The 12,070-nt window shown below is 42.3% G+C and overlaps 4 protein-coding genes across 7 annotated transcripts in view; 1 reads left to right on the top strand and 3 right to left on the bottom strand.

Moving 5' to 3' along the window:
- Nucleotides 1-12,070, bottom strand: part of LOC127914382 (uncharacterized) — a 402,938-nt gene that overhangs the window by 235,373 nt on the left and 155,495 nt on the right. The gene's annotated exons all lie outside the window — the stretch shown is intronic.
- Nucleotides 1-12,070, bottom strand: part of LOC118365091 (zinc finger protein 501-like) — a 289,246-nt gene that overhangs the window by 128,791 nt on the left and 148,385 nt on the right. The gene's annotated exons all lie outside the window — the stretch shown is intronic.
- The window catches only part of LOC118365106 (zinc finger protein ZFP2-like), a 136,995-nt gene that overhangs the window by 13,626 nt on the left and 111,299 nt on the right, over nucleotides 1-12,070 (top strand). For 2 of the 4 annotated variants that reach the window (XM_052490200.1, XM_052490199.1), the window contains exon 2: nucleotides 595-3,700. The exons of 1 other annotated variant lie outside the window; for it this stretch is intronic. In XM_052490200.1, coding sequence (XP_052346160.1) covers nucleotides 595-1,892 — 1,298 coding nt within the window. In that variant the 3' untranslated portion in view covers nucleotides 1,893-3,700. Of the gene's footprint in view, nucleotides 1-594; nucleotides 3,701-12,070 lie in introns of those variants that run through there. One more of the 4 variants, XM_052490203.1, reaches the window with a different exon arrangement.
- The window catches only part of LOC118365128 (zinc finger protein 883-like), a 99,430-nt gene that overhangs the window by 59,784 nt on the left and 27,576 nt on the right, over nucleotides 1-12,070 (bottom strand). The gene's annotated exons all lie outside the window — the stretch shown is intronic.

The following is a 12,070-nucleotide window of genomic DNA, read 5'->3' as shown; positions in this document are numbered from 1 at the left end:
TAACCGTTCAATTCATAACCACTCATAAGCAACTTGTAAATGGAGGCTATTTTTGCTGTCAGCCTATGAGACCTCTCTGAGGTTTCCCCCATGGTGGTGAATTAGTGAATAGACACAGAACGTAATGTGAGTTTCCTTGAGTAGCACTCTAATATTCAGAATACATTGTGAAAATCTCAAATATTCGCTCAACATTTTTGCTCCAGGCAGGTATACTACATACAAAGCTAGCAGTTTCCTCATTAGCAGGGAGGAGTTTCTGCAACCAAATTGTGTGCGCATTGCCCTGATGCCGCAATTTTAGCAAACACAGAAAGGGGCCTATATTGGAGACCAAAGGTCGTCTGGCACACTGTTTAGGATTTCAACAACTTGAATAACTTATTTCTAGCCTACAATCATCGATGTTACTACTAATGTGAAAACAAGACGACATCTGACTATTGTTGCTATCTTGACTTTCAAATTTAACAGACGTCAATTGTTGTACAACTTCATGGGTAAGCTCTGGGCATCACCTTTTACCTCAAGTAAACAGTGGATTTCTGCTGTTGTGGGCCTTTAAGCATCTGTCTGACTTTGTCGTTCACACAGGAGAGAGACAGGAGAATCGTGGATCCTCTGGGGAGCCTCAACAACATCATGATGCTGACAAGGCAGAGGAGAGTCTCTCCAGATCAGAACTCCTCAAGAAACACCAACATAAAACCACAGGGAAGAGAACTCACTGCTGCTCTGACTGTGGGAAAAGATTCAACTCTTCATCAAACCTTAAAATACATCAAAGAATTCACACAGGAGAGAAACCTTACGGCTGTGATCAATGTGGGAAAAGTTTTACTCTGCTACACACCTTGAAATCACATCAGAGATCACACACAGGAGAGAAACCCTATAGCTGTGATCAATGTGGGAAGAGTTTTACAACATCTAGCAATCTAACTATACACCAGAGAACACACACAGGAGAGAAACCCTATAGCTGTGATCAATGTGGGAAGAGTTTTACTTCATCTAGCTATCTAACTATACACCAGAGAACACACACTGGAGAGAAACCTTACGCCTGTGATCAATGTGGGAAGAGATTTATTCTGCTACAAACCCTGAAGTCACACCAGAGAATACATTCTGGAGAGAAACCTTTTGGCTGTTATCAATGTGGGACAAGTTTTTCTCAGCTAAGCAGCCTGATAGTACACCAGCGTGGACACACAGGAGAGAAACCTTTTAGCTGTGATCAATGTGGGAAGGGTTTTACTACATCTAGCCGTCTAACTATACACCAGAGAACACACACTGGAGAGAAACCTTATTGCTGTGATCAATGTGGGAAGAGTTTTACTCAGCTAAGCAACCTGATAGTACACCAGCGGGGACACACAGGAGAGAAGCCTTATAGCTGTGATCACTGTGGGAAAGGTTTTACTACATCTAGCTGTCTAACTATACACCAGAGAATACACACAGGAGAGAAACCTTATGGCTGTGATCACTGTGGGATGACTTTTATTGGGCTTCAAACCCTGAAATCACACCAGAGAACACACACTGGAGAGAAACCTTTTAGCTGTAATCAATGTGGGAAGAGTTTTACCACAGCTAGCTGTCTAACTAAACACCAGAGAACACACACTGGAGAGAAACCTTATAGCTGTGATCAATGTGGGAAGAGTTTTTCTCACCCAAGCAGCCTGATAGTACACCAGAGAACACACACAGGAGAGAAACCTTTTAGCTGTGATCAATGTGGGAAGAGTTTTTCCACATCTTGCTATCTAACTACTCACCAGAGAACACACACAGGAGAGAAATCTTATAGCTGTGATCAATGTGGGAAGAAATACTCTGATAAAAGGTCTCTGATTAAACATCAGAAAATACATACATGAAGAAGTTGTTTCATGATATCAATGTCGCAATGTAGAATGTTTTAACATTGTTGTAGCAATATTTTAATGAATGTAGAATGAACCCTGAACATTTGTCCCCTGTTCAGTTGATATTAGCCTCAGTGGAAAAATCCAGGCTCTGAATTGAAAGAGTACTATTTATGTGATTTAACAAAAGGTGACAATTGTGTTACACTTACCACGTTGGTGGCCCACTTGAATCAAAACGCAACACTTCAACATGTTTCGGTTTACAATATATCCCAAACTTTTTGCATATTGGTTATTGATTTCGACATGTTAAAACTGTGTTTTGACATTGCGCTATTCCAATTTAGCAAACTGTCATTGAAAAGACGACTATGTTTGGTTGTAGTTGAAAGTGAAAGTTGAAAAGATGTCTTTGGGTTGTTTTTTCAATGACTGGAAAACAACTTAATTTCAACATACTTGCAGCATAAACACATGGACACAGTATAATACATTGGTCTATAATCAACTTTCTTAAAAATCCTTAATCACTCCAGTATTTCTTTACAACATTCAAATGCTACTTGTCTTTATTCCACTTACTGAAGAAGCATGTCTCAAATGATCCCATATTTCAAACATTCAGCCTGACAAAATATACATGTTTTATTATTCCATGCCTCACCATTAAGTCAATTATTGCCAACACATTAACAAAGGGGTGTATATTTGGTTTTGATATTTCATATTTACAATTCATGTAACATTCAGCAATAATTATTTATGCAACCAACTGACAATTTTTGGGTACAATTATATTGACATTGTTATCCTGCTTTTAGACTATCAAGGTTCATTCTCAGATGTGCCAACCCAAATGTACTACAGCATGACATTGGGGACTGGGCCCCGATCCAACAACATGCCTATTGAGTGAACCCTGAAAAGAGAGAAGCTTCGCAATGAGGTGGAAAGTTACTACGGATATCGCAGGAGTTTCCTCTTGATACCAGACATGTCTTTGGTAAGGACAACTTGATTGTCCAAGGGGATGAGAGTTCTAGAAGCTAGTGAGTTTTAGAAAGACAAGTGTTATAGAAGCTCATGAGTTCTGGAAGCTCGTGAATTTTAGGATTCTAAAATAGGATTCTAGGAAAAGGAGAAAAATATATATGATTGTATATTAATATTTAGAAATACGTTGTTTTTAATTGTTGACAGCAAGTTGTTTTTTGTTGGTGTTGAGCAACCTTGTCCAACAAAAATATAGGCTATATTTGTTGTCTTACAGGGAAAGGTGTTACAGGCTTTGGTTTTTCCATTTATATTTTCAGGTTGGACCTTAGCTCGTAGGAAAGGGGGATACCTAGTCAGTTGAACAACTGAATATATTCAACTGAAATGTGTCTTTGGTGCACTGATTGGTGTCACCTCGTTAGTCAGTATGTGTTACACCTGTGCTGGCTTGTCCATCTCGTTAGTGGGAAGGTGTTTCACCTGAGCTGGTCCAGGTTCTAGTGCTCCAGTTGTCTTGATAGATGTGGAGAGTCAACACCTTTAGTTGCTCCACCTTTTTGTTTTGCTTCCTGTCTAAGTTTGGTGTGGGTTTTTCTTTTGTTTGTCTCTTCTTGGCCAGATTTAGTGGGTCTCATTGTGGGTGTCTTTTCGGTCCCAGTTGTTGTTACTAGTCAACAATCAGTGTTTCAGTTTAGTCCATTAGTCTTTCAGTTATTAGTCTGTTGTGTACTAAATATGTTTATTTTAGTTTTTTCCTGTGAAGCCATTGTTGCATCCATGTCTGAAATGTGCTGTGTAAATAAAGCTTGATTTGATTTCAACAACAATGTTATTTTTATTTCACCTTTATATAACCAGGTAGGCCAGTTGAGATAAAGTTCTAATTTACAACTGACCTGGCCAAGAAAAAGCAAAGCGGTGCGACAAAAACAACACATAGTTACACGTGGGATAAACAAAAGTACACAACAGAAAAATATATAGACAGTGTGTGCAAATGGAGTAAGGAGGTAAGGCCATAGTGGCAAAATAATTACAATTTAGCAATTAAACACTGGAGTGATAGATGTGCAAGTAGAGATACTGGGATTCAAAGGAGCAAAAATAAATAACAATACGGGGATGAGGTAGTTGGGTGTGGCTATTTACAGATGGGCTGTGTACAGGCGCAATAATCGTTAAGCTGCTCTGACAGCTGATGCTTAAAGTTAGTGAGGGAGATATGTATATGAACCCAATGACTGACCAATCGAAAGAGTCTTGGTCCCTCTTTAGTATAAAAATCAGTATCAATCCCATGTCAAAGGATTCAACTACTCAAAAACAGAAACAAACAAATGGATCAAACCGATCAATCCCACTTTTCAAGCCTGTTAAAGGAGTGGTAAACACCACCCTCGGCTCTACCAGGGGCTTGAGGTGATCTCCCACAGCTCTGCTTATGTCATGATCTGTGGCCTTGCCGTTCCATTTCTTGACTGTCCCTGCAACACATTTAGTCATATTATATAAAACACTCAAAGTAATGGATATGTAGCATCTATGGCGTCAGTTACACCTGGCACCTAAATGTGACTTCTGTTATCTGATCTCTCCAAGTTGCATTAGGTTCAGATCTACCAGGATGGGCCTTTGACATAGTCTGGATGCAGTCAGGCCACTGAATATGCATCAGCAATGTAAAGAGATGAGGTGAAAAGTACATTCTACACAAATTACCATCATAATATCAAAGGACAAATGTTTGTGTCTGAGGGGAAATTCACTTTCGTCCTTCTGTAGCTCAGTTGGTAGAGCATAGCGCTTGTAACGCCAGGGTAGTGGGTTCAATTCCCGGGACCACTCATACGTAGAATGTATGCACACATGACTGTAAGTCGCTTTGGATAAAAGCGTCTGCTAAATGGCATATATTATTATATATATTATACAGCCAAAAGGGGTGAGAAATTACACCAATATCAGTGGATAACTTGCACTAATGTAAATAAACATAGATGATGGAACATATTCCCTTTTGCTTACGTGATGAACCACGAAGGGGACGTAAATATTTACCATCTTAACCATCTGTGACCTCTCACCTCTCTGGCTGTTAGTGTTCTTCCTAATCAGTCCCTCAACAGCTCTCTGACTGAGCTCCTCCCTCACTGGGTCTTCAGAGGAGAGGAGAGGAAGGCTGAAGAGGGATGGAAGGATGAATGGATCAGTCAGTCAATAAAGTGTAGAGCTGCTGTGACAAAATCACTATTTTAGTAGTTCATTAAAGTAAATAAGGCTTTATGACTGCTGAATACCAACGATCAATCACTTAGATCATGTATTTTCAGGTAGAGATACATCCTTGGGACGTCCCTAGCCCATTGAAGTTGACATTTAAAATGGTGAAAGTAGGGGTTAAGGTAGGGATGTCCCAAGGATTCCAGATAGCATTGACCATTGTGCATTCTTCTGTCTCTTTTAAATCAAATCAAATCAAATCAAATGCATTTATATAGCCCTTCGTACATCAGCTGATATCTCAAAGTGCTGTACAGAAACCCAGCCTAAAACCCCAAACAGCAAGCAATGCAGGTGTAGAAGCACGGTGGCTAGTAAAAACTCCCTAGAAAGGCCAAAACCTAAGAATAAACTTAGAGAGGAACTAGGCTATGTGGGGTGGCCAGTCCTCTTCTGGCTGTGCTGGGTGGAGATTATAACAGAACATGGCCAAGATGTTCATAAATTACCAGCATGGTCAAATAATAATAATCACAGGCAGAACAGTTGAAACTGGAGCAGCAGCACGGCCAGGTGGACTGGGGACAGCAAGAAGTCATCATGTCAGGTAGTCCTGAGGCATGGTCCTAGAGTTCAGGTCCTTTGAGAGAGAGAGAGAAAGACAGAATTAGAGAGAGCATACTTAAATTCACACAGGACACCGGATAGGACAGGAGAAGTACTCCAGATAAAACAAACTGACCCTAGCCCCCGACACATAAACTACTGCAGCATAAATACTGGAGGCTGAGACAGGAGGGGTCAGGAGACATTGTGGCCCCATCCGATGACACCCCCGGACAGGGCCAAACAGGAAGGATATAACCCCACCCAATTTGCCAAAGCACAGCCCCCACACCACTAGAGCGATATCTTCAACCACCAACTTACCAACCTGAGATAGGGCCGAGTATAGCCCACAAAGATCTCCGCCATGGCACAACCCAAGGGGGGCACCAACCCAGACAGGAAGATCACATCAGTGGCTCAACCCACTCAAGTTACGCACCACTCCTAGGGACGGTATGAAAGAGCCCTAGTAAGCCAGTGACTCAGCCCCTGTAATAGGGTTAGAGGCAGAGAATCCCAGTGGAAAGAGGGGAACCGGCCAGGCAGAGACAGCAAGGGCGGTTCGTTGTTCCAGAGCCTTTCCGTTCACCTTCACACTCCTGGGCCAGACTACACTCAATCATATGACCCACTGAAGAGATGAGTCTTCAGTAAAGACTCAAAGGTTGAGACCGAGTTTGCTGGTGAAAACAAGTAAAGGGTGAGGCTGTTACTGTGAAAGAAGAAGAGAGACGTTTCAGTGAACGAAGAGGAAGACACGTTCAGAGTGAAAGAGGAGGAGGATGTTACAGTAAAATGAGAGGATGATTCAGTTTTTGGAGTGAAGGAGGAGGGGGAGATGACTGTCATAATGGAGGAAGAAGAGGAGGTTGGATATCTGTTTAACACCAGTAAGTCTCTGCAGTCGGTGAACCAATATACAGTAAAGGGGTTCTACACTTTAATGTTGTTCTGTAGGAATGGCTGAAGCTACACTGTAACATGTCGAACATCAAGAGTGGACTATCAACAAAACATTACCAGTTGATTAAATGCATCCAATGACAATGCCTGAAATACGGTAGTCCTCAATATCTCCTATTAGATTAGCCCAATATGTAGGGGCAATCAGCAGTTGTTCCATCCATTTTGGGATGTATACATTAATGGTATGTACCCATCTGTTTCTTGAAGAATTCACTTATAAATGCCTCATGAACTTAGTTCAACTGTCGTACCCCATCAGAACCCCAAATATAAGCTTTTTTTACTCCAATGTTTGTCAGTTAATATAAACAAACACTGTATATCCTCAAAACATGGTTAAAACTATCGTGTTGATGTCATGGATGGTTGCATTTCTCCAGCTCCATCCCTCAGCTTTTTACTGAAACGGGCAGGGAGTTCACTTTGTTAATGTTTCTACATGTGATTGCTGCTCCCGTTACTCCTCAAGGTCCAAGGACTGTATGTTATTTTCAGTGGTAGACTGGCTCTGACAGCTAAAATAGTCAAATATTCCATGTAAATGTGAAACGATTCTCAATTGCGATACGTTTCTAGAAACATAAATCATATCACATCAACATCAGTTCACACAATACTTTCATATCACATCAAAATAATTTCACACAATACTTTCATATCACATCAAAATAGGGAACCAGTCGCGATGGTAAACCAAATTGGCTTCTCGTCATTTCTCCTTCCTTCAGGCTTCTTTTTCTTCTTTGGACTTTATATGGCGGTTGGCAACCAACTTTAAGGTGCATTACCACCATCAACTGGACTGGAGTGTGGACCTCAGTTCATCTTTCAATCACCCACGCGCGTATATACTAAGACAGTCATGAAGAGGGCACAATAAAACCTTTTCCCCCTCAGGAGTCTGAAAAGATTTGGCACAGGTCCCCAGCTCCTCAAAAGGTAATACAGCTGCACCATCGAGAGCATCCTGACCGGTTGCATCACCGCCTGGTATGGCAACTGCTCAGCATCTGACCCTAAGGCACTACAGAAGATAGTGCGAACCGCCCAGTACATCACTGTGGCCAAGCTTCCTGCCATCCAGGACCTATATACTAGTCGGTGTCATAGGAAAGCCCACAACATTGTCAAAGACTCCAGTCACCCAAGTTATAGACTGTTTTCTCTGCTACCGCACGGCAAGCGGTACCGGCGGGCCAAGTTTCGGACCCCCCAACCCCGTCCCTTTTGTGCACTGTTACTACTCTCTCGTTGTTTGTTACCTATGCATAGTCACGACGCCCCCATCTTCATGTTCAGATTTCCTCAATTAGCCTGTACCCCTGCACACTGACTCGATACCTGTGCCCCCTCTATATAGCTTCGTTATTGTTATTATCATTGTGTTACTTTTTATTATTACTTTTTATTTTAGTCTACTTGGTAAATATTTTCTTCTTCTTGAACTGCACTGTTGGTTAAGGGCTTATAATTAAAGCATTTCACGGTAAACGTCTAAGTTGGTTTCTTGACGGATTTGTAAAAAACAGTTTGTCATAAAAGCCGGGCACCGATGACGTGGATGTCGATTTAAGGCAGCCGCCCGCACCTCTCCAATTCAGAGGGGTTGGGTTAAATGCGGAAGACACATTTCAGTTGAATGCATTCAGTTGTACAAATGACTAGGTATCCCCCTTTGCCTATAGAGCTTCTGCTATAAACATGAGAGAAAGATTAGATTTTATGTTCTGCATTATTATTATTATTATGGCGGCCACCAAGTTAAGAATTTATGGTATGTTCTGAAAACTGACTTCAGGTTTTTGAGGAATCTAGTCAGTTTTATTTTATGGAGGTTTAATTCAGTTCTCTTCTTAGTATTTAACTAAATACTCTGTCTTTAGTATGAGAGAGACCAGACTTATCACTGTTTCCACTTTGGAATTAGTTTTATTCAGTTATGGAGCCTGAAGGAGCACGAGTGGACAAACATATGAGAGAAGCCTTACCACTGCTCCCAGCTTAAAAACAGATTTTCACGAGTAGGGGACCTAAAAGCTCATGAGAGGACACACACAGGAGAAAAGCCTTTCCAATACTCCCAGTGTGTAAAGAGTTTTGTCTGGTTGAGGATCCTGAAGGAGCATAAGAAGACACAACAAAAAAGCCCTAACACTGCTCTCTTTCTGTGTGGAAGGACATTTTCCCAATCACAGAACCTGAAATCACATGAGATAATAAAGGCGTTGTGTTCTGACTTATATTTTCTGACTGAGAATTTGTGTTTTTGTTTATGCCACGTGAAATCATATTGTTTATGATTATACCTGTCTATATAAGGTCCCACAGTTGACAATGCCCGTCAGAGCAAACACCAAGCAATGAGGTCGAAGAAATTGTCCATATTGACCCCGAGACAGGATTGTGTCGAGTCACAGATCTGGGGAAGGGTACCAAAAAATGTCTTCAGCATTGAAGGTCCCCAAGAACACAGTCGTCACCATCATTCTAGAATGGAAGAAGTTTGGACCACCAAGACTCTTCCTAGAGCTGGCTGGCCGCGCACCAAACTGAGAAATGGGGGTAGAAGGTTCTTGGTCAGGGAGATGACCAAGAACCCGATGGTCACTCTGACAGAGCTCCAGAGTTCCTCTGTGGAGATGGGAGAACCTTCCAGGACAACCATCTCTGCAGCACTCCACCAATCAGACCTTTATAGTAGAGTGGCCAGACGGAAACCACTCTTCAGTAATAACAACAGGACAGCCCGCTTGGAACCAAAAGGCACCTAAAGACTGAACTCTTTGGCCTGAATGCCAAGCGTCTCGCCTGGCGTAAAGCATGGTGTTGGCAGCATCATGCTGTGGGGATGTTTTTCAGCGGAAGGGACTGGGAGACTAATCAGAATCGAGGGAAAGATGAACGGAGCAAAGTACAGAGAGAACCTTGATGAAAACCTGTTACAGAGAACTCAGGACCTCAGACTGGGGCAACAGTTCACCTACCAACAGTACAACGACCTTAAGCCCACAGCCAAGACAACGGCGGAGTTGCTTCGGGACAAGTCTCTGAATAGCCTTGAGTGGCCCAACCAGAGCCCGGACTTGAACCCGATCGAACATCTCTAGAGAGACCTGAAAATAGCTGTGCAGTGACGCTCCCCATCCAACCTGACAGAGCTTGAGAGGATCTGCAAAGAAGAATGGGAGAAACTCCCCAAATACAGGTGTGCCAAGCTTGTAGCATCATACACAAGAAGACTCAAGGCTGTAATCGCTGCCAAAGGTGTTTCAACAAAATAAAAGAGTCTGAATACTTATGTAAATATGATTTTTCAGTTTATTTTAATAAATTAGCAAAGAAAATCTAAAAACGTGTTAAGGGGTATTGTGTGTAGATTGATGAGTATTTTTGATCCATTTAAGAATAAGGTTGACATGGTAAGGTAACAAAATGTGGCAAAATTGAAGGGGTTTGAATACTTTCTGAATGCACTGCGGGAGCAGTATAGACCTAGTCTGTTCATTATATACATATACATGATGTATTGTTACACCATGTAGGAGCAGTATAGACCTAGTCTGTTAATTATATACAGAGCCTTGCGAAAGTATTCGGCCCCCTTGAACTTTGCGACCTTTTGCCACATTTCAGGCTTCAAACATAAAGATATAAAACTGTATTTTTTTGTGAAGAATCAACAACAAGTGGGACACAATCATGAAGTGGAACGACATTTATTGGATATTTCAAACTTTTTTAACAAAAAATAATTTAAACTTTTTAGTCTTTTTTTGTAGATATTTCAAACTCTTTTTCCATTTTTAAATTAAATATACCTTACGGCAACCCGCCTCACTCAATGTGATAAGGATCTGCTATTTTTTAGACCTTATAGCTAGAACCTCCATCAGAAGCTAGCCATCAGAAGCTAACCAGCTGATTAGCTACTAGCTATTTATCTTTTTAGCTCAGACACCAGCCGCTTTTAGCCTGGATAATACCTGCCAGTCTGCACAGCGCGATATCAACCCTGAGCATATCGGACTGTTTTTCTCCACTACATCACCGTATTCCTGCCGTAAGCTCTGGACCATTACACCAGATAATCGCAGCTAGCTAGCTGCTACCTAGCTAGCTGCAGCCTCGAAGCTAGCCTTGAGCCAGGCCCATCTCCCGGCCTGCTCAGTGGACCCTATGATCCCTCGGCTACACAGCTGATGCCTCCCAGACTCTTCACTAAGACGAAGAGAAGCCACTACATCACTGGATTCCTGCCGTAAGCTCTGGACCTTTGCACCGGATTGGCTATAGTGGCTAACACCCTTGTCCCGAAGCTAGCACCAGTTAGCCTCGAGCCAGGCGCATCTCCCGGCCAGCGTAGTAAAGACTACCATATCGGCTCCCCTGGTTCATATTTTGCTGTTCACTGGACCCTATGATCAATTGGCTACATAGCTGATGCCTGCTGGATTGTAAATTAATCACAGGTCTCCATTTTGCTTATCTGTCGGCCACAGCCTCGAACTCAGTCCCTGTGTGTAGTTAACTGACCCTCTCTGCCCATTCATCGCCATTTTACCTGTTGTTGTTGTCTTAGCTGATTAACTGTTGTTGTCTTACCCGTTGTTGTCTTAGCTAGCTCTCCCAATCAACACCTGTGATTGCTTTATGCCTCGCTTTATGTCTCTCTCTAAAGTCAACATGCCTTGTATACTGTTGTTTAGGGTAGTTATCATTGTTTTATTTTACTGTGGATCCCCTAGTCCCACTCAACATGGCTCAGAGAGCTCTTTTGTCCCACCTCCCACACATGCGGTGACCTCACCTAGCATAACTAGTGCCTCCAGAGATGCAACCTCTCTTTTCGTCACTCAATGCCTAGGTTTACCTCCACTGTACCCGCACCCTACCATACCCCTGTCTGTACATTACGCCTTGAATCTATCCTACCACGCCCAGAAATCTGCTCCTTTTATTCTCTGTTCCCAACGCTCTATTCGACCAGTTCTGATAGCCTTTAGCCGTACCCTCATCCTACTCCTCTGTTCCTCGGGTGATGTAGAGGTTAACCCAGGCCCTGTGTGTCCCCAGGCCCTCTCATTTGTTGACTTCTGTAACCATAAAAGCCTTGGTTTCATGCATGTTAACATCAGAAGCCTCCTCCCTAAGTTTGTTTTACTCACTGCTTTAGCACACTCCACCAACCTTGATGTCCTTGCCGTGTCTGAATCCTGGCTTTGGAAGGCCACCAAAAATTCTGAAATTTCCATCCCCATCGACAACATATTCCGTCAAGATAGAACTGCAAAGTTCAATCATGCTTTCAGTCAATGCCCAAACAGTTCGAGCTTCTAATTTTACAAATTATTATCTCCAGAAATAAGTCTCTCACTGTTGCCGCCTGTTACAGACCC

Source organism: Oncorhynchus keta, chromosome 32 (assembly GCF_023373465.1).
Source record: "Oncorhynchus keta strain PuntledgeMale-10-30-2019 chromosome 32, Oket_V2, whole genome shotgun sequence".
In the NCBI taxonomy this organism is placed as follows: Eukaryota; Metazoa; Chordata; class Actinopteri; order Salmoniformes; family Salmonidae; genus Oncorhynchus; species Oncorhynchus keta.
This window is presented reverse-complemented; position numbering and strand designations above follow the sequence as displayed.